Below are 23045 nucleotides of genomic sequence, written 5' to 3'. Positions count from 1 at the left end.
TCATGATTTTCTGAACCATCCCTTTGACATTTTGTACATCTTCTTCATGCTGTAGATCAATGACTTTTTCATCCCTTTAAATTAAGAAATATTATGTAAGTAATCGATATAAAATTTAAATGAGATAGAATTCAACACCCTATATTCATAAACTTAGCCATGTAACCTATCAGCTGCTGAGTTGCTAACATAGGACACTGCAGCATAAATTCATTAGAGAATTTATTGTGATAATTGATTAAAGCAGTTACACAAAGATATGAAACACTTTTTTCCATTCAAAACTGCTAGGACTCTTTTCTTTTACTATTCAAATATAAATTAAGAGATTCTTAATTTAAGATACATTATTATTCACGAAGTTGCTTTCCTGGTTTAATTACTGTTACAAATTATTATAAATGATTGTAATTAATTTGATAACAACTTTTCATTGTTTGTATTACTAGTATTAAAACATATTAAGGAATTTTATGTGACACTAAATAAACTGCTTTCCTTTTCCATGATCACTCTTGATTCTTGCTCTCTGTTAATTTATACCTTCGAAAGCCAAAGAATAATTTTAGTCAATTACCCAGGACCAGGAGGTTTTTTTTTTATTACCTGGTAAATCACACTACCGTTTCATGGTTAACTCTTTAGCCTATTTGACAAGACTCACTGGTCCATTTATCTATTAAAGAAGTCCCCAATACATTTCTGAAAAGGTTAGTTTCTCAATCTTACCCTACTGTCTCTCGTGAATCCAGACTCCAGAGAAGGAGAAGGCAAATCTTCAAGATTTTAGTCAGCCTTTGTGTGTTACTATGTAATTATATAGCATATGTACACAGAATTGACAAAATAGTTCCTTCTTAGTTTTGCATATCATCACTTCCTAAATGTATTGCTATTCTCACACCATGTAAATGAAACCAGGCCCCCATCCTTTGAAGGTACATCTAAGTCTAATATAGCAGTCCGATTTCTATTTTTCACTTCCATATAACCTTACAAACAGCAGTTGCTTCATTTATTATGTGCCGTTAATGCTTGCTATATTCATGTAATACAGAATATTTTGTTCACTCAAAATAAAGCAAAGTAGTATTTATTAAAATGGATATCAAGCATAGGCCTAAAGCACTATGGAAAGCAAATCCTGTTCATATCCCAGGAGGGATGTCTCTAAGGACATGAATAAGATTTGATCCTTAAATATAACATCACTTATTTGCATTTCTATTCACTTTTGTCCAGGCCCTCCATTTTAACTTGAATAACTAATGTTCTAAGCACATCTGAGATCTACAATACATTTCAGTCTTTGACCATCTGGGGACCACTTTACTAAGGCAACAACAATAGGGCCTGGTGGCTCAGCAGACTGATAGCATTGTGATTAACACCAGCTGTCTGCAATTACTGTAAGTTCGAATCTCACCAGGCTCAAGGTTGACTCAGCCTTCCATCCTTTCTAAGGTAGGTAAATTGAGGACCCAGTTTGTGGGGGCAATAAGCTGACTTTGTATAAATATACAAAAGTATGAAGGCTATTGCTTAACGCACTGTAAGCCGCCCTGAGTCTCCGGAGAAGGGCGGCATATAAATCAATTTTTTAAAAAAAAAAATAACAAAATTTCTGTCTTTTCCATTAGAAACGCTTTCTTTCTCTGCTGACCTTGATTGTTACTATTGCAGGTGCCTTAATTTTGATACCTTCCTCACAATACTATCTCTAACTGAATGCATATCAAAGAAGCAGTAATGGCTAGCACTTCTGATGAAGTTCCAATATTAGGAATTGCAGTATTTTTACATTATTAAACTTAGATGTCATCCATCTCGCCAGATAAAATAAAATTGACCAAGAGGAGAGGGAGGAAGCAAAGTCTGCAAGGGGAGAAGGTCGGGTGTTATCTAATCCATTAGTCACTTCCAAAATGCCACACCACGTTGGGGCCCAGGCCAGTTGGCACAACCAAGTCCTCAAGCCCTTTTGGAAGGTCGAAAGAGTGGATGCACTCTTGTGTGGGCGCTATGACAGACATGACTCTTCTGGACCCTGCCAGCCAAAATTTTTTGGAAGACAAGGTACACAGCATGCCCCTTTAGCCAGCATTGAGGTAAAATGGTTCCTCAGGCAGCCTGGACTCATGCCATGAATAGCTTTAAAGGTGATAAACAACATCTTGAATTAGACTCAAAAGCAAACTGGCAGCCAATGCAGTTCGTAGAACAGCGGTGTAACATGGGACACCCTAGTGACCCCAAGAAATGCCCACGCAGCTGGGTTCTATATCAGCTGAAACTTCCAGATACTCTTCAATGGTAGCTCCAAGTAGAGTGCATTGTAGTTCAAGTGTGAGATCACCAGGGCTTCAGTGACTGAGCACAGAGACTCTCAATTCAGGAAAGGGCACAACTGGCGCACAAAACAAAGTTGCACAAAGGCTCTCCTAGCCATGACTGTCAACTGTTCATCAAGCAGAACCCCTAAATTGTGTACCAGGTCTATCTGGGATAGTACAACCTCATCCAACACTAAAGATGATAAAGTCCTAAAACTAGAAGCTCCACACACCAAAAGCCACTTTGTCTACATAATTGTCTACATAACCCTCAAATAGGGAACATGTGCCCTTTTAGATGCTATTGAGAAATAGAACAAATTGAAAGTCACTGCATGTTTTAAGGGGGCAATGTTGGAAAAAAAGGCAAAAATGGAATAGAACATTATGGAAGAAGATATAACTAGCTGACTTACATTCTAAGCAAGTATAATATTTCATTAAGACCCTGTTGTAGTGTTTAGCTCCAAGCTAGTGAATTTTTCTCCCTATGGCTATCACTGTGTATGTTGTACTACTAAAAATGGATTTAGAAATGTGACAACCATACATGTACAAAGCTGCAGACAAAATCCCTGTTATTGTGCTAGAAAGAGTCTAGAATCTCACTAGCCTAATATAGTTTATACATCTTAAGGTTCCTGGATTCTGATGGCATTCTTTAAAAAGGTGGTAGAGTATCTTCCTGTGTATGTTTTCTCAAAAATTATCTGTCCAAGGACAGATGAGCCATGCAAGACTACACAACCTCTCTAGGTGTCTAAGCTTTCCTTCATCCAGATGGGGCATACATTACAGATTTAGATGTTGAGAGATTTTGCAGTGTCTGGAAGCCTCTGACCTGCGTGCTGTTAGATACCAATGTTGTTTTAGGATCTAACCCTGCCTGTTCAACCAGTATATTTCTAAGCAAATGTTATAAACTCTTCAGGAATCCCCTCAAGGAAATAGAGCCCATCAGAGGCACCTTTTAGAAATTTCAAATAATCCGTCTTTTCAGTTAATGAAGTGCAACAGGATTGCAGGTAGTTTTTTTCCTGATGTTGATGCAGCTATTGATATGCATTTGGTCAGCGCCAAATATATCTTATGGAAAGTTTCCATTTCAGGTAGGACTGAAGGCCATCTGGTATTGCCTCATCTAGAAACATCCTTTGCCTTATGCATGAATAGGCTGGGAGAGGTCACAGACCAGATGTACAAGAGTGACACTAAGCAAATGAAAAGAAATGTGATCCAGCAGCAAACAAATTTAATACAATAAAAAATCTGGATAAGATTGTTTCTGTTGTTATCCCGAATATAGCACCAGTATCAGAGAGGAAATTATTCATTCTCATTCCCATTCTCATTCTCTCTCTCCCCCTCCCTCCCTCCATCTATCTATACACATATACATATAGTGTGTGTGTGTGTGTGTGTGTGTGTGTGTGTATGTACAACTTGTGTGTGTGTGTGTGTGTGTATTTACAAATGCAAATCTGTCCATTCCTCCTCCTTCTAACTCCTTGGTCTCACACTCATACTCAAGATACATAGGAATGTATGTTTTTCACAAAAAGCTATACCTGACACAACATCATTACTGCAAATATAAGAAAGCTTATATTACTTCACATAAGGTTGCCAAATGTATTCTCTCTTTTTATGAAGCATCTAAATTGCAAGCATTTCAGAGCCTTATATGCCATAAGACCAAGAAGAAAAATAAATCAATGGATGGTGCCATTTCTAATACAAACCAGACCCAAAGTCTTGCCACAGATTTTAGAAAACATATGGGCTTTCTTTTTCTTTAAGAGCTAAATAGGGCCTCCAAAAGTAAGCCAAAAAAAAAAGGGGGGGGTGTCATGCTAGTTTTATACCACATGGGCTGTGTAAAATGAAAATAAATCCTGTTAGATGGTTGAAGCCCTTTATATTCTTTACCAATGTTTGGAAGCAGAACCTGCCAGTTACATAATAAACCCTGGATGCACTGCAGAACTTAGCAAGGATCATTTTATCTGTACTTCCACTCAGGTGTTATAGATCCAGGTATTTGACTGAAAGAGGTAACTGCTACATGGCAGCCCAGCAACATTTAACATTTACAGCCTAGCAGGATCTAATTACCAACCACATTCAGAATCCTGCTGAGATGATGGTAGCGGGTGAGACTAGAGAGGTGAAAGGCAAATTACTAACGTAATGTCTGGCCTGAAGATACTGCCTCAAGCCTGCTGCCATTAAAATCTGAATAAAGTCTGTGTGGGAAAGAGGAAAAGGGGTGTAGGAGATGGGTGGATAATGTAGCATGAAAAATAATAGTCATGCAGGTCTGTGCTAGTTCAAAGCCTCATTAGAAGAATTACAGCTGTAACAAGAGAAGGATGGTTAAGTGGTTAAACCGGTATCTCTGTTCACAGCAAAATATATGAAAAACACCCACACAACAGTCAAACTTAATTGGGCTTATATCTTAAAACATCTGCTGCACTGCTACAGTCATTGCACTGATGCAGAGAGGCCATTCAACTTATCAGTAAATCAGAATGAGTTAACTATCCAGAGTCAGGTTATACAGGGATTCCTACCAATTAACAAGTTTTGACCACAGGGCTAAAGCTCCATTATGCAGGTTCTAGCAACTGGCTGAAGTGGCAGACATGGGAAGAATTATCTCAACTGAGATCAGTTTGTCTCAGAAAGCACTGCAGACTATTAGAAACTTGACAAAAAAGGTTTCATAATATTCATAAACCAGGAAGACAGAGCAATAAAAAAGCACAGCACCTTCAGGTTTATATGCTTCCTTTCTTTGTTGATATAATTAAGGGTGATAGTAGAACACATGGAAATTGTCCTACATGGAAATTGTCCTACACAGTGAGGAAATAAAAATATCTTATCCCAACAAAAATATGACACTGAAAACATCATCCTAAACAGGCACCGAGTTGAAGGCATGGGAGCCTCAGTCCCCTTACCCGGTTGCCCTCTGCCATTTCTCATCAAATGTCTGTGTGTGAGTGAGAGAGAAAGAGAAACAGCGGAGGGGAGTAATGAGAACTGCAGGCAATGCTGTTTGAAAGGGTATCCTGTCTGCCATTTCTCTTTCTCTCTCTCAGACATTTGATGAGAAATGGCAGAGGGCAACTGGATAAGCGGACTGAGCCTCCCCTGCCCAGAAGCAGTGTGCAGCATCTCTCAGTAATGGGTTTTGCGGTGCAAAGAAGGAAGAGGTGATCTGCCCCGCCCCACTGTAGGGCCGCCACGGAGGTCTCTCAGGGCAGTGTGACCACTGGCGAAGGGGGCCCTGGCAGCCAGGCAGCGGGGGAGGTGCTCTGGAGATCTTTGCCAAGTTGCCCCATTCCAGGCAGGAGCAGCCCAGCCAGATTGCTGAGAGCAGGGCACCCAGGAGAGTAATGATGATGAGGCCCCACGAGGCCAGCAGCAACAGGCCCAGCAGGCCCAGAAGCCAAGTAGAGGCAGGTGGGGAGAGCCGATTCCGACATGCCGCAGGACCTTCTGTCTCATTGTAGCAGCAGCCTGAGCAACACCCAAACTCCAGGTCTGGCAGAGCGCAAACCGTGGTTGCCGCCTGCTCCAGAGCGACAAAGTTAGCTGCAGGAGAGAGGAGCCCTTGGTTGTAAGGTTGCCTGGTGCCGCAGGCACGGCTGGGGCTGGCAAAAGTGCGCCGAAAACATCTCCAGACGCCCTCAGAGAAAGAACAAGAGGCAGGTCCTGGCCCTCGCTGGCTCAGCTGATCCGCAGGGCGTAATTAAGGGGCACTCACCGCCTCCTGCACTTCAAAAAAAAAAAAAAAGACCTCCCCGAAACCAAGCCCAAGTGCTTATTTTCAAGGTTAAAAGAAAATAAGACCCGGTCTTATTTTCGAGAAAACACGGTAGTTAGGTCTGGAAGGTGCAGAAAGCAACTTAGCCACAGTATTAGCATCTTAAACAATTTAAATCAATGGTCTCTATTGTTAATTTTTTAAATTCATTTTTCATTTTCATTTTGCAAAAACACTTTTGTATGTTTGAATACAAGATTTGGCTCGAAAAATACTGCACACAAGTTCTTACCAGCTGTTAGGGTAGTTTTAGCACTCTGAATTAGGCTGGACAATCCCACAATTCTTGAAATACCTGGGGAGGGGGAAGGAGGAGGAGGAGGCATGGAAAGAAGGAGAAAATAAACAGAGTCAGATGTTATTCTTGAGGTTATTTTTAAAAAGGGGGTTTAAACATTAAATATTATTCCAGAAACACATTAAAGCACACTTGGCAGAATAACCAGGTGATTATCCCACCAAATACTATATATTTTTATTTTGTTGGGGAGAAACATTTACTCCAATGTTTTTAATATATATTATATAATATAATGCATGAACATTCAAATTTTTTGTTCTGTGTAATGAAGTGATCTTCACAAATAAAATTCAAGTTTTCCCTGCAGCCAATCATGGCTATTTGCTGTTTCTGATGAAGTTATTAACCGTATCTTGTTATTAAGTTGAAGTATTACAAAACATGTTCCTCCCTAAGAGATCCTACAGTAATATGTGGTTAAAAACACTATATAGCAGCAAAGAAATAGAGAAAACTCTCTTTGATCATCTAGTCGTCTTTGGGATTGTTATAGCTCATGTCTGATAGCTCTGGTCAAGTTGCCTCATAAAAACATCAGTATGCCTCACTTTCCTTAATACGAATTCATTGCCCTTTACCAGCTAAAATTGTTCTCACCTGGGAGGGTCTTGTGATGGCCCCCTCAAGTAGCTCATTGTCAGAAAAAGAAGTAGAGCCAAAAGTGGCAGTGAAAACCACTAAATCCAAACAGCCAAGCTCCTGCAGGTACAGGATTAGAGAAGAACTAACAACCTGCAGGCCTGGGCCTGTTTCCTTTGACTCCAAACAAGATTCGCTCATCTAACCACCCAAGCCCACAACAGCACCTGCAGTAGATAGCATAATAAAAGGCAGAAAAACATGAAAGGACAAGGCTGCGGGGAAGAACCTTGTGGGAACAGTGGTCTACTCAGGAGCTACTATTATTCCCAAGGAGCTCTGCATTCTAAGCAAGAGTCATACATACCAGCTAGGCTTGAAATAATATAAAATGCCATCCACTGAGACAGTGAAGGGCTGTTGGTGGTCTTTGTCTTTACCTTCCTTGAATGCTGGTTCAAATCACACATCTGTACCACTGCAGCTTGGTTTGACTAGCTTCTCTATTCTGAGTATGCTGTGCTTAATCCCTGAATGTATTTACTGTTCTATTTTAGAATTCCAAACTACAACACCTCCCAATTCCAATATTAGAGGCAATCTAATAAATGACAGTGGACATTACACCAAAGTTACCCAGAAAGGCAGAAAAATCAGGGTAGCACTGCAATAAGTTTGGTACTAAGTCCCATTCAGAAAAGGGTCCATGAAAGTTCATTTAAGAACCCTGAAACTGATACAAAGGAGCTTTTTCCAAAAGGCAAATGGACTTTCTTGGATTTTTTTTCTTTGAAAACGTTTCACTTCAGTTCTGAACTGAAACAAAATGTTTTCAAAGAAAAAAAAGAAAGTCCAGTTGCATTTTAGAAAAAGCACCTTTGGGAAAAACATGTCCTGGGTGATTGAGAATCTTCGAACACTTTAATCTGAATGCTTTGCTCCCAAAGGAAGCATGTGTGACTGGATGAATGCTGTGATAGTCATCAGGATCAAGTAAATATTCCTTAAGGTATTATGTCTCAGTCAGGGAAACTGGGGACCATTACTGGCAGCAATTACCTGCAGGACCCACCCAGAAATCCCCTTCAGCTGAAACTAATTATAGTTTAATTAATCTAATTAGTCAAGAGAGAAAAGAGGCAGACAGTTGATTAAACTTTTCCAAGCAAACTGTCCATCTCTCTGCTTTATATTAATTGAAACCCATTTAATATAACCAGACTAGATGGTATGCTGGTGACCTTTCCAGAGTAAGTTTCCTGACAACTATGGCTGTGTTGTATAATATCCTACTTTGGAAACATCATGGTTGTAGCATTTAAGATAGTGGGAAATTTAGGCTGAGAGCTGGAATTTCTAAGTCCGTCACTGGACATAACTAAATCCCAAGGTCAGCCTCAAATTCAGTCCTGAGAAGCTATAGTTTATTGACTAAGACACAATGAACAGTGAATGGGACACATCCAATGATAGTTCTTCATAATATATGGCAATTTGCTTTTGAGCCAAATCATCCGAAATAGGGATTGTTTTTTAACAGTAAAAGAGTTACCAAACTCAGGTTTCTAAAGAAATCAACATGGTGCCAAAAATAAGGATGCGTGTACTTTTATGCACAGTGGTGTATTTAGACCAGGGGTGTCAAACTCATGTCGTCATGGTAGTGTCACATGTCGGGACTTTCCTCCTTCGCTAAACCCGGTGTGGGCATGGCAGCACATGACACAGCTGGCCCGCGGGCCACGAGTTTGACAGCCCTGATTTAGACTTATCAGAATAACATTAACATGGTAATCATTTTGTGCAATTTAATAGACCAAGTGAGATCATTCAGTATCTTCATAACTCCCAGATGCAAAGCTGGAATTTCTAAGTACTTCATTGGATACAACCAGCTCCCAGGTTCAGTCCACAAGTTCTGCCTGAGGAGCTATAGTTTATTCAGATGGCTATTGGCTAAGACCCAATGAATGGTGCAACTAATGAATGGGACACACCCAGTGATAGTTCTGCATGTTCTATGGTAAGTGGTTTGTGAGCCAAATAACCTGAAAGAGGGAATCCGGAAGTAGAAATTGTAGGATAAATGTACGGAGAGAAGCTTGTTAGGCATGACTAAAGCTTTGGCATAAGAACATAGCATTTTGAATTAGTCTTTATAGATTCTAAAATGGGCTGACACAAAAAGTATCAATTACATCATCAGCTTTGATACCACTGCCCATTTCCAGCCACATATACTTAAATACTATGGATTCTGAAACTATAAGACTGATTCTAAAACATTCACTTCTGCAAATGAATTATCATTAAAACCTACCTTGGTGTACCACAAATCTACAGTCAGGATCATGGGCGACTTGTAATAAAATTTCTTCCACATCTCTGTTCTTCCCTGGAGAATCCTTGAGAGAAGTTATTTTTTGCTGCAGGGTGCTCGGTAAAGCCATCAGTTGTGCAAACTGACCTTCTGGACTTTTATCTATCTAAAGATAAAAAAGGAGCAAACACAGCTGGTTTTCCTTTAACAACAACAACAACAACAACAACAAAGAAAATTAGCAGCCCCATCTGAAACCAAGTTGCCAGCTCATGCAGGTTATGTACACTGGAGCACTGACTTTCCTTCATGGTCCATTCACCCCATAAAAGGGCACAGAAACCGGTTGATGCAGAAGGGAAAGTATTAATGAATATGAGTAGAGCAGACTGATTTGACTCAAAATTGTATTTGCATTTTGATTTTCACTGCCACCTGCAAATGTTTTAAATACAAGACTGGACTTGGGTTGTTTGCATTCAGAAATTTACTTATTTAAAGAACTTATATGGTTACCTATCTCAGTCAATGAATCTAGGCTGCAACTGGTAAAAACATAAAAACACTTCCTACTCTCCCCACCAAGGCATCAAAATCACCCAATTATTTTTTTATTAAGACTTTTAAAATTTTAACAAAAGATAAAATATAAGAAAACAAAAAAAAAGGAAAAAGTGGGTAAGGGAAGAAACAAAATGGATTTGCAGAAAAAGAAAAGAGAAGAAAAATATAGAAAAGGGTAACTTCTGACTTTCTTCAGTATAGATACTAGCAGAAAATAATAAAATTGCTCTAACATTAGCGATAATAAATGGTACTTCTATAATCATAAACAGTTCCATCAAATCCCAGAGTTAAAATTTCATCTCTTTCACTTTCAAGCAAAAAGTCCAAAAGTGGTTTCCAAAATAGATACAAGCCTAGGCAAAGTCTTTTCTTTAATCAAAGCAGTCAGTTTTGCCATCATCTCTGCCAAATCCATTAACTTCGCCATTCCCACCATTGTGGGAATGTGTCAGTCTTTCCATTTCCGTACATATGAAATTCTCACTGCTAGAATCACCCATATTACTGGCTCAACCCCATTCTAGTGATATGCTTGGAGGAACAGCCAGGTCTTCGTGGCCTTCCAAAAGGCTAAAAGAATAGGGAGACTTGAATTTCAGATGGAAGACTATTCAAAAGGGTTAGGTGGGATGAGTAGTACTGGGTGACAACTTTTAAGGAAAGGGACATGGAATGTGCTTCACTCTATCTGGTTTCTGCCCTTCCAGACTCTTCTAGCCTCCAGGCAATGAGCAGCATCACTTGCGTGTCATGGAATCAGACATGTAACAATATCATACTGGACCTAATGCCACTAAATGACTCCATCCAATGGCTTCATGTAGATCTTAACTTGGAGAGGAGACAGACTGGAGCACCCCAGGGCTGGATCTTTCTTTCCCACCAACATTTCCTGGTAAGAGCCATGGAAGAAGGAGAACCACTTCAAAACAGTGCCCCCCATTTCTAATCACCTCAGATGATCCAGAAGCATACCATGGTTGATGGTACTGAAAGCTGTTGAGAAAAGGGCCAGGATGGGTGCATCACCCCAATCTTTTCAGAGGTCATCCACCTACATGGTTATCTAAAACCTAAAGCCTCTGAGTAGGCAGAGAAAAAGATATATGACATGACAGGATAAATGAAGAGACTGTAAACAAAGGAAAATCTTAAATCTTAATCAGACAGCCTTGGTCAGTTTATAAACAGATCTTCAAAGACTAGTTTAATTCCGGCAGAGTTTTTTTTTTTTTTTCAATTTTGAGCTAATAATTATATCCCATTTTCTATCATTTATAATCTACAACAGATCATCAAGTTGAAATTGTTGCTAAATATCATCATGCAGTTGTCATTTACGGCAATAACACCACTCTGTTTCCAAATGAGATTGGTCCAATAATCTGAGCAAAGCCAATGAATTCATAAAACATGATTTATCTGGAAAGTTAAATTTTGAAAAATTGAAACTTGGTTTGTTTAGTCTTTGGATAATTTGTTATAAATCTTTACCAAATTACATTATCCTCACTGCTTGTATGGATTAATCATTTTTTCTGAAAACTACTGTAAATTAAACCAGGATTCATGCACCCAATATAAAGCAGAATGTAACAAAATGGCATTTTTTAATACATGTTTCTGTGTGTATGTCCAGAGTCAGCTTGACTTCTATCAACTATCTGGACAACTGCACACAGTTTTTGGAAGTGTTTTGCCAGTTTTTTCCCTAAGGCTGAGGCAGAACGATTGCCCCCAAATCTCCTGCTAGAATTCCTGGTCTCCCTTTTCCAGCTTAGTGCCTTTAACCATGACACCAAACTGACTCTCTTGAATACAACCAGATTTAGATTGACAGAATTACATTTCTAAAGTAAGAAAATGACTTACCTTTCCAGATTTCTTAAGTAATCAAGCCACCTCGATATGCCAGGCTATGGATAGCTTGTTATTTAACATATCACGCTATTCAAAATAGTTTACATTTTTTTAAAAAGCTTGCAACATTGACCTGCTTACCTCTAACTTGCCCAGCTGATGCTTGTATATCACTTGAGGGCTATCTTGCAAAATGTGGCTATAGAGCTTCTGAAAATGTATCATGTTTGGTTTCACTATATTCATAACCTTTGATTTATCTTCTCCAATGAGCATTCTGAAATCGCCTAAAGCAAAATCAGATTATCAATATTTATATAGGCAACCTGTTTATAGAAACGTAGTTTGCCTTACAATTAATAAGATTTTTAATACTAGCTGCAAACTGAGACTTAGTCTTATCTTAGTAATTATTACACTAAAGCAGGGGTGGGGAACTATGGCTCCTTTATGACTTATGGACTTCAACTCCCAGAATTCCTGAGCCAGCCATGCTCAGGATAATGAAAGAATCAGTGATGAGTTTGAGGAAAATTGTGCAACATTCTGAATAAATGTGATGGAGAAAAATTAGTCTGTTAAGTTACATAAATGCATAAGTGAGAATATTTGGAGGTCTAAGAATAAAACAGTTGTGATAAACATCTGTTTTGAATATATGATTTAAGTATATGTCCATTTGTAAATATACCGTATTTTTTGGACTATAAGATGCTCTGAACTATAAGACACACATTAGCTTTCAAGGACGAAACAAGGGGAAAAAATCTGCCTCTGCCTCCTAGCATCCATCTGATATTCTTATGGCTAGCGTCCTTGCAGCAAACAGCAAACAGTTTGGTCAGCTTCAGCATGTTATCACAGCCCCAGCACGTGGCTCGTCAGGGCTCCGCTCCGTTACACCCACCACTGGTCAACTGAGCTGAGCTGCCACCGCTGGCAAATGCTAGTGCCTTTGCTGCCAAGCAGCTGATTGGTGATTGAATTTGCCTCCTGGAATCCCACTGACCAGCTGTTCTAGGTGGCAGGGATCGCTGCCATGGGCTGTTCGCCGCTGCCCCATCCATTCACCACCACCCATTTGCCACTGCCCCCCGTTCACCGCGGCAGCAATCCCCACCGCCTAAAACAGCTGATCGGCACCAAACCAACTCCCCTCCCCCCACCACAACATTCACTCTATAAGACGCACAGACATTTCCACCCATTTTTGGGGGGGGGGGGAAATGTGTCTATTAGTTGGAAAAATACAGTACATATGTTAAAACAAAGAATCTAAAAGTACAAACAACCTGATAATTTATAAAAATATAAACTGAGAGAAGCAGTAGAGGCTAAAAGGGCATTTTGAATGTGGGATACCATCTTATTTGGTAATGGATCTTGGAGGAAAAATAGACAAGAAAGAATAGGAAAATGTAAGAATCATAGTATCAAAGTGTGCACAGGTCTATCACGTTTATCAACCCAGGAGCAAGTAGAGCCAACAGTGGTTTGTATCAAATAGTGGTTTTTATCTACAATAGGAATATAGGAATATTATACATACAAGTGCTACAAGCAGTATCTAAACAAAGAGCAATTACAACAGGGAAGAAACACGACGAACCAACGAACACTTTAGCAGGGCCTCCTCTTATTACACAGATTCTTAAAGTGATAACATCCAAAGACCCTGCTGACTCATTCCCTTCATTGCATCAGCTGGTCAGTTCTTAAATTATCACCTTGACATTGGACGGGATCTTAAAGGTCATCTATCCTTTATCCAAACCTTGACCAGTGCAAAAATCCTCATAGCTTCTTGGACAAAAACTGTTTAATTTTTCCTGAGAAACTACAAATTTAGGAGGCAGGCCATTCTACTACTTAAAAGCTCTCACATCAGGAAAATCCTCATTTCAAGTCTGTGGATCTCTCTCAATTTAGTTTCCATTCTTTGATTCTCATAAAAGTACAATGCTTGCAACAAGGAAAAGGATGAGTCTTCCATTTTCAGAGTGGAATGAATGGAAACTGGACAGCAAAAAAGATGTGGAAACTGCTTGGAACAGAATAAAAAGAATTATGTTACAGAATATTGCTGAAGTGTGAGGAGTTACATTAATGGGAAATATGGAAAAGGATGATGGTGCAAAGACGTCTATGAAAGAAGGAAAATATGCATATTAAAGAACGCTGGAAAAAAGGAGGATGAAAGAAAGATATAGTAATATGTTAATACATAGAAAGGGAAAAACTTAGAGCAAATGCAAGCAAAAATGTCAAAGGGGTATCCAGCTGAGTGAATAAAACTGAAAATAATTTAAGATGTACCTATGCAAGATCCAGACCACTTCTTCCTAATAGTTTGTCAAATATGCTGAGCCATCTATTATGCTCAGTAAAGTTGGTGCACATCTTTCATTAAGAGTTACTATCTCATTTTTAAAATTCAATTATTAAACTATTTAAAAGCTATACTCACCACAATATGACAATCCAGCAATCTTCATATAAAGATCTTCTTCAGAGAAACTTTCAGGCAACATGAGAAAGGCTGCCATGACAGCACTCTTCAAATTACTGGTCAGAGCCTCTTGCAGCTTAACATTCTCATTCTGAGCCAGAATTTTCACCTGTAATTAGTTGGAAAATTTGGTCATCAAATAAGAGGGGAAATAATCAACAAGCCATTTCATTAGAACAATCCTCTAAAGATTGTTTAAGGGATATCTTCAGAAATTGAAGCAAACAAAAATCAGGCCCTCATCCTGAAAGCAAAATGCTTTCCCTAGCTTAATTAAAAGGTGAACAAAAGATCTATGAAACACAGCCACAATGATAATGGCCTTTGAAACCAAGGAAATGTCAAGACTTTATGAAATTATATAGAAAAATCTACAGCAGCATAAGACCCCACACTCCAACTTATGTTTTTCAAAGCTTTTTTTCCCAATCAAAGGACTTTGCCATTTCTGTTTTAACACACATCTTCAAAGGCAGCTTCAAACAGAAAAAAAAAATGTGTATAATCTTGCTATGTGTGTTCATTGAAGAAGACTTCTCTTACTAGATCTGATGTTGCAAGAACAAGCATTGTCTCTAACGCGGTCACCATTTGCTCAAATGAAAAAAAAAAATCCACAAGATGAGTGAAGGAGACAGCTGGAACTTGACTGAATAAAACAGTATTTTATGATGAGAGCTCAGTTTTGCAAACATGCAGAAAGCACACATACATCACTAATTCCATGACAGACCCATGATTGTATCCAGAACCTTACAACTGAAGATACACACACACACACCTCTCTCTCTTTCTCTGTCTAAATGCAACCCTGGAGACTCAAAATGAACCTGTGGGGCATCCAATATCATTATTTTTCCATTATCTCTCCCTGCATCTGAAGTGTGGTTTTTGTTAGTTACATAAAATTTGAACCATCTGAGTTGTTAAAGGTAAACTGGTCCTGGGAGAGGCTCCTAGAACACATGTTTTCAATTTGCTCTCCAGCCTGTTTTTGAAAGCCTAATTTTGCAAACAAGCATTCCCCTCCCCAAGAGGGGAGGGGGGAATCAGTACCATCGTGTGGAACTGCGAGAGGCTGAGAGAACAATCTTGGACTACAGTGGAACCCAGCTGCTTTGCCAACTGTCTCCAACGACTAAATTACACAGCCCGTTGAATAATCAAGTGACCAAACCGTAAATTAACTGTTATGGAGAACAACTGTGTTACTTGCTAGGAAAGCAAATTCACTGGACTGCATTAAGGGGGGGGGGGAATAAAGAAAGGTAGCACTCTGACCTTGAACTTGCCTTGGACTACAATTGCATTTAAAGAGAATAAATGTAGACACACCAAATGTCTCATACTGTTTAGCTTAATTTCTGAATATGCCCGTATTTGAAAAAGCTTGAATGATTGGTTTCATATTTTTATTTGTTTATAACTTTAACTGTGGCCAGTGTTCTCCTAACTAAACAACCACACCTTTGGAATGAGTTTTGGAGGAAAAACATCCAATATGAATGACTTTTCAACCTCCAAAATAAAGGTTAAAGAGAGGCAATGGAGCTGAGTCATTAAACCCTTTGTTCTGAAACATAGTCAAATCCAATTTATTCTCAAAATTACTCCAAAATATAGCCCTAAAAGACAGATTTAAAAGGTATGGTGGTTAGTACTTCTTACAAAGCCTATAAGTATTTTTTCACCCATTGTGTATATTACCCATTTGGTCTTTAATGTTCCTTGAAGCTCCAGAATCATGTACCATTAAATTCCCTTTCTGTATTTTTAAAACAAAATACTGCTAGAAAGAAAGAAAGAAAGATAGGGTGGAGCAGAACATGTATGCAAATACAATATTTGCAATTTCTAAACTAAGATGCTATTGGTTTATTAATTTCTATGGTTACAAAGGAGAGTGCAAAAAGCACAACAGATTACCTAAGGAAACCTCCAGGAATTCATATTAAAAAAAGAAAAACCATACACAAAGTCCCATGTTCAATTTCTGACAATCACTAAGAGTACCAGAAAAAAATCTGGAACCTCTATGAATTACAGAGCTCTGTATTAGCATTTAAAACTAAACAAGAAACAATGAATAACTGCTGGTTGCAAAATTCTAGGAGTTGAAGTTCACAAAGCTTAAAGTTGCCAAGTTTGGAGACCCCTGTTTTAAACCAATATATTCATCTTAAGCCAAACTTTGATGTGTTTTCAATAGGAACTTGTGCCTTAATGAAAATGTCCTCATTGGAATAGAACAGAACAGAACAGAACAGAACAGAACAGAACAGAACAGAACAGAACAGAACAGAATAGAATTCTTTATTGGCCAAGTGTGATTGGACACACAAGGAATTTGCCTTGGTGCATACGCTCTCGGTGTACATAAAAGAAAAGATACGTTCATCAAGGAACAGTCATTTATATTAAAACTGTTGCAAGAACAAAGAGGGAAATGGAAGCCTAAAGTGGAATATGAAGAGAAGAATGCAAAGGCATTGTGTTTTAACTAATCAGTTCACAAATGGGAAGGTTACAAATGGTGATCACCTGACCCTGGCATAAATATATGCCATTTGCCCAAAACCCGAAGTTTCATGCGACCGTAGGGGATTCTGCAATTATCATAATGCTTATATCCTTGCAATTTATATTGATATTGTTTCCTAGTATGATTTGATTGCTTATTGTACCATGTGACTGTCACTGGGTGTTGTACCTTGTGATTCTTGACAAGTGTATCTTGTCTTTTTATGTACACTGAGAGCGTATGCACTAAAGACAAATTCCTTGTGTGTCCAATCACACTTGGCCAATAAAGAATTCTGTTCTATTCTATTCTATTCTATTCTATTCTATTCTATTCTATTCTATTCGTGTGAAAGATGGTAATAAATCACTCTTTCAATGCTTGAAAGAGTGTAAGTTCAAACAGTCACTAAACAATGGTTGTAAGTTGAAGGCTACCTATACCTGTGTGGCTGAAACAGTAAAAGCTACTCAAACCACTTGTGCAGGAAACCACAGGACTGAAAGAATGTGGAGAATGTACTGGCTGAGAAACAGGAGACCATTATGGCATATCAAACTATAGTTTAATCCTATAGCTGTCTGAAAAAACTCTTGCTGGGGCATTCTTTGCTGACTTTGTTGACAGAGACAGATTGTGGGAGAAACTGGAAGTATCCATTGATGGCTCTTCTTTTACATTTATCAATTCCATGAAAGTAACTAAAGGTACTTTAGTTAAAGGTTCATTAAATACCCTATAATGTAATTATAGGGTATTTATCTACAACCAATTAACATGCAATTTTTAAAGGCTATTTGACAATGATTGGACAGTTATTTTAAATTCTATATAAACTCACTGGTCCAAACTCTTTCTAAACCCAGTTTACTTCCTCCAAGATTGGTATATTGATCCAATTCTGAATTAATTTATGTGGGTGACATTGTTATTTTATAGTCTATAGCAGTGAGCTGAAGAAGTTTTACTACTGATACTAAAAAGAAAATCTCACCATAAATTACTAAAAGGACAAAAGTTTTGTTTATCTTCAAAAGCCAAATCAGATTAGAAAGTCAGATAACAGCAGATCAGTGTCCATGTTATTCAGTGGGTAAAGGCTTTCTAGACAACTATAGAGATGAGGGAGAATGGCCAAAGAAACATAATAGCAATTATTCATTTGATGTATATACAGTAACCAGTGCTGCATTTATTCCACCTGCAATTAAGACTTTCAAGCTTGCTATATGCACTTAAAAATCCTTTAAAAGGAAACATAATCTGAATTCCACAGATCCATGCTTGATGTGCTTCAATATGCACTTTGTGTAGTTGGAGGGATAAATTAACTTGAGGTCCAGCCTGGTGTTAGATCATAAACTTTTGGTACAAACTGAAGTTTTACTTTAAGAATTAGTCCTCTTAGATATGGGTTTATAGCTTTTGCTCCAAATAAACTATAACAGCAAAGACAAGGTCAGGAGCCTACTGTGGAACAAATTACAACCTCCTCATATGCAAGTTCCAAGTTAAGCTAATGCAGAAAATGAAAGCCAACCAGTTCCACAAGATGATCTCCAGCATATACCCACTATTGTCAATGATTACATCAAGAATTGCTTTGAAATCCTGAACATAGGGAACCAATGAACCATGGAATGAAATTTAAAAAGCTGCTATGGAGGAATCTAAAGAGAGCTTGCCGAAGATCAAAACGCAGGTTGGGGACTTCCTTAGCTATGTGGTTGCTAAGAATCAGGGTCAGATACGCACAAAGGACTTGTCTTTACATAGCATATAAATCTGTATCTGTTGTTAATCAGAAAATAATGTTTTAAAAAGCCCCTACCAATAGGAAGGCCTTAACATTCAAGTGATGAAAAAATTGACAAAACCTCAAAAAAACCCCGCATAGTATTTGCATTATTTTTCCAAAAGGAAAAAAGGAAAATCCTAACTATCCATGTGGCAACCATTACTTCTAGTACATCTGTTTCAAATAGTTAAAATAAAGTAATTCTATATAAAACTTGTTATTTCATTTCATTTTCATTTTATTAGATTTCTATACCGCCCTACTCCCAAAGGACTCAGGGCGGTGCACAGCCAAACAATAAAAACACATACAATACAAAATTTAAAAAATAGAATAAAATCAAATTAAATAATTTTGGCCCCGACAAATTTAAAACCCCAAACTTTTAAAACCAATTTAAAATTGAATATATAAAATACTAAAAGATATTTAAAATTTTAAAAATCTTTTATAAAAGAGGGGGAAAATTAGGCCAGGCCGGCCTGGTGAAATAGTAAGGTCTTTAAGGCGCGGCGGAAGGTGCGCAGATCCGGGATCCTCCGTATCTCTGGGGGGAGCTCGTTCCAGATAGTAGGTGCCCCCACAGAGAAGGCTCTCCCCCTGGGGGCCGCCAGTCGGCATTGTTTGGCTGACGGCACCCAGAGGAGCCCCTCTCTATGGGAGCGTACCGGCCGGTGGGAGGCTATTGGTGGTAGTAGGCGGTCCCGCAAGTACCCGGGTCCTAAGCCATGGAGCGCTTTAAAGGTGGTAACCAGAACCTTGAAGCGCACCTGGAAGACCACCGGGAGCCAGTGCAGCTCGTGCAAAAAGCCTTGAAAATGGGCCAAAAAAGTCCCGGAAACAGGCCAAAAAAAGACTAGAAAAGGCATGAAAAAAGGCCCAAAAAAAGGGAGGCTAAAAACTTTTGTTGTTGTTTTTCTCTTCTAAATTTAGGTGCATCTTATAGTCAGGTGCGTTTTATAGTCTGAAAAATACAGTAAGATTGAACTCCAAATGGATGCCTCTCTCCATATCAATGTTACTATTAAATTATTACTAAATGTATCTTAAACCAAATTGGTTATTTTGTCTTTTTCTTAAATCTTAACACTGCTTCCATCTTGTGGCCAATCAGAATAAGTAACAAATTTGTCTCCCCACCCCCCACCCCCTTTATTCTGATGGGCACCTAAGTTGAATTCTGTTGTATCTATATCATCAACATTATATAAGATATATAAAATGTTTAAATAGAATATACTTCAGTATAGTGAGCTATAGCCACATATTCTAGCACAACCATTGCAAGTATGAAGACATAACACTTCTATCAACAATTCATAACACCCTATCACACGCTTCTTCTGGAGTCAGGGATTGCATTGTTGGTATACAGTTGTTAGAGATATTGCAATTGTCTCATACCGTTTACCTTGACTTAGCATGAAGCAAATAACAATAGCCTGCCTTCTATTGCAATGGAGCTGGTCAGTGCTTCTGAAAAAAAAACCTGTGTTGTCTCCAGTTCCAAAATGCATCTGTTGCTTAGCCCTCACCCCAGCACACTGGGTAACTTGCTCAATTATCAAAGAACTTAGAATAAAACCATGGGCATGAACTGAACACTCTTGTTTTGAAACCATGCCAATACACCCTCCCCATTTGGTCTGGAAACAAACCTGCAACATTTTCAGACTCCTTTAAGGAATGCTTAATGAATGCAGGGTTTTCACAAGCAGTTTTGGGGGCTGGGGGCTGGGGGGAGGGGCAAGAGAGCTCTGGTGGCTCAGCAGACTAATTAACATCCACTTACATCTGCTGCCCTCAATTACTGCAAGTTCAAATCACCAGGCTCAAGGTTGACTCAGCCGTCCATCCTTTCTAAGGTAGGTAAAATGAGGACCCAGATTGTGGGGGCAATAAGCTGACTTTGTATAAATATACAAAAGTATGAAGGCTATTGCTTAATGCATTGTAAGCCGCCCTGAGTCTCTGGAGAAGGGCGGCATATAAATCAATTTTTTTAAAAAAATGCAAAATGGGATTGTGTAGCCATCTCTTCAAAACAACAGAGGACAAGTTAATCCTCCATTTTAAATAAAAACAAATCAGGGGCAGGCAGGGATGTCAAACTCTCGTAGTCACGTGACATATTGGGACTTTTTTCTTTCGCTAAACCAGGCATGGCCATAGGCAGCGTATGACGCATCTGGCTCGCAGGCCGGGAGTTTGACAACCCTGATGTAAGGCCTTTAGATCAAATGTAATAGCAATTTAAACATCAGATACTTTAAAATGTGAGTAGCCTAGACCAGGGGTGTCAAACTCGCGGCGTCACGACGGACGTCATGTGACATATCAGGACTTTTCCCCCCTTCGCTAAACCAGGTGTGGGTATGGCCAGCGCATGACAGCCCTGGTCTAGACAATACTGTTATGACTCACAGCCATCACTTATTTTCACCATATTACTGTCAGTCAATTTCCCTATTATTACAGTCTACCATATTTTATTCATTTGTAATTTTAAACAAATAAGCAGAAGTAGTACCGGCTTTTGTAGACGTCCAGCTACATAGAGTGTCTTCCATCGCAGCAAATCTTCAATTAAAGCATCAGTACTTATGACACCATATTTTATAACCTGGAAGAAAAGAAAGCTAAGTCAGACAAATGTAATTTTGAGATAAGTTTAAGTCAAACACTTAAAAGCTAAAAATGCCAGAAGTCTTATTATTCTGACCTTTTTAAGAAAATCAGATTTTTATCTAACTTTGCAGGTCATTTTCCTGAAAAGCAACACATAGCAGGAACAATTTTTCTCAGGAATTTTTGACTAAGCTGGCAATTTCTTCTTATTCTCCTACAAACTCAGTTTCTTTTTTTCTCTTCCCATTCTGTAAAACTTTCTAAGAAGGTTGCTATGTTCCTATGACTGGGTTTTGAAACCCTCAGTAGGTTAAAAAAAGAATGCATTCATTAAAAGATTAATTAGAATAAACATTTCATTAATAAAATATTAATAAAAAATAACTCTAAAAACTGATCAATTTTAAAGTACAATGAATTTAATTTTCAGTGAATATATTGCCTTCTAACAGCATTTCAAACTGGAGAAAGAAGATAAAAATCAGACAAATTAGAAATAATTTTGCATTTTTCTTAAGATGTAAACATGACTTACCCTACCATTACAAGGCACCAATGTATTGTAGTAAATCCCTGCTCCATAGTTTTGGATGTTGCATATTGACCTGGTTCCAAAATATTTTAGGCAGGAATAATGACTCCGGTTTTTTGACAGGTTCATTGCATGCCATGTTGTAGAATCATCAACTGCAAATACAAAATCCAGCATATTGTTCTGCAAAGGAAAAGAAGAACACTGACTTCTCTAGTTGACAAAATCCACAATTCATCTGCTAGCATTGGGATCTTTAGCACCCATCTCATTTTTAACTTATCCAAAGAAGTGTGTGAGACATGAAGGAGAATGTTACTTGGACATCGCTATTTTCCAGTGTGAGGCAGGAAAGACGTTTGTCATTAGGTTGTCAGATTAACAGAGCAAGTAAAATAGTTTGCAGGAACCCTAAGCCTTACTCCCTTTCCCCTTTGAGGAAGATTAGAACAAGAAACCCAATTCAATGCATTATATATGTAACTCCTTCCATAAATCTAGAAAATCATGAATAGTTGCCATCTTCAGCTACAATGGGCTAAGACTATTGTATATATATATATATAAAAAAACCTGAGGAAACTTCTGATTAATGCAGTGGACAGGTGTTCCAGGCAGCAATCACTGGAAGCCTTGTAACTAGGCAAGACCTAGGAGTAGGCTAAATCAGTAAAAAATAAAAATGATGTGCCGGGAAGCTCAATGTTAGAAAACCTGTAACATGCTCGCTGGGAATAGAACTCAAATTTAATCTTTCCCAATTTAAGTCAACCTCCTGCGTAACACAGGATTGGCCATCTCTCAGGAAGTACTCTAGCACTCATTCAAGCGTTATCTAATTTATGTTTAAGAAACAGGTCTCCTCCTCTTTCCAAGGGTATATAAAGAGCTTGAAACGAATAGGTCTATCATGATGGGCAAAATAGATCAGTGGTGATGGATGGGCATAAGGGCTTTAGACTAGGGGTCCCCAACCTTGAGCCTGGCGGACTCCAACTCCCAGAATTCCCCAACTAGCAAAGCTGGCTGGGGAATTCTGGGAGTTGAAGTCCGCCAGGCTTAAAGTTCCCAAGGTTGGAGACCCCTGCTTTAGATCCCCGCCCCGGCTCACCTCCGTTGCAGCGGTAGAAGACCCCGCTTGTTGGAAGACCCCGGAGCCATAAGCGAAGGCTAAGCTGAGCTCTTGAGGGAAGTGAGCCAAGATCCTGCGGAACTTCACGGCCGAGGTCGGCAAAGACATGCGGGCGGAGGGGCAGCAA

The 23045-nt window shown here is 38.8% G+C and overlaps 1 protein-coding gene across 2 annotated transcripts; it reads right to left on the bottom strand.

Annotated features, from left to right (window-relative positions):
* On the bottom strand, positions 1 to 23045 carry TAMM41 (TAM41 mitochondrial translocator assembly and maintenance homolog). Of its 2 annotated transcripts, XM_070933667.1 has the most exons (8): positions 22898 to 23045; positions 21790 to 21969; positions 21157 to 21249; positions 14266 to 14416; positions 11940 to 12085; positions 9372 to 9537; positions 6404 to 6466; positions 1 to 74 (listed from the first exon to the last, which is right to left on the bottom strand). In XM_070933667.1, exons 1-8 carry the CDS (start codon positions 23024 to 23026, stop codon positions 1 to 3), a joined length of 1002 nt encoding a protein of 333 aa, XP_070789768.1. In that variant the 5' UTR covers positions 23027 to 23045. The 2 variants fall into 2 exon arrangements, with proteins under 2 accessions (XP_070789768.1, XP_070789769.1); XM_070933668.1 differs by lacking the exon at positions 6404 to 6466.

Source organism: Pituophis catenifer, unplaced genomic scaffold (genome assembly GCF_029215685.1).
Source record: "Pituophis catenifer annectens isolate HBS135680 unplaced genomic scaffold, rPitCat1.0.hap2 SCAF_2, whole genome shotgun sequence".
Lineage (NCBI taxonomy): Eukaryota > Metazoa > Chordata > Lepidosauria > Squamata > Colubridae > Pituophis > Pituophis catenifer.
The sequence above is the reverse complement of the archived record's forward strand: the minus strand, read 5'-3'. Positions and strand labels throughout refer to the sequence as shown.

Bases quoted from the DNA above. Each gene is read 5' to 3' on its own strand.
- TAMM41 (XM_070933667.1), bottom strand. From the start codon at position 23,026: ATGTCTTTGCCGACCTCGGCCGTGAAGTTCCGCAGGATCTTGGCTCAC. The intron at 14,417-21,156 runs GTACTACTTCTG...AACTAATTACAG, and splicing joins CTGGACGTCTACAAAAGCCG to GTGAAAATTCTGGCTCAGAA. The intron at 12,086-14,265 runs GTGAGTATAGCT...ATTTTGCTTTAG, and splicing joins TGCTGGATTGTCATATTGTG to GCGATTTCAGAATGCTCATT.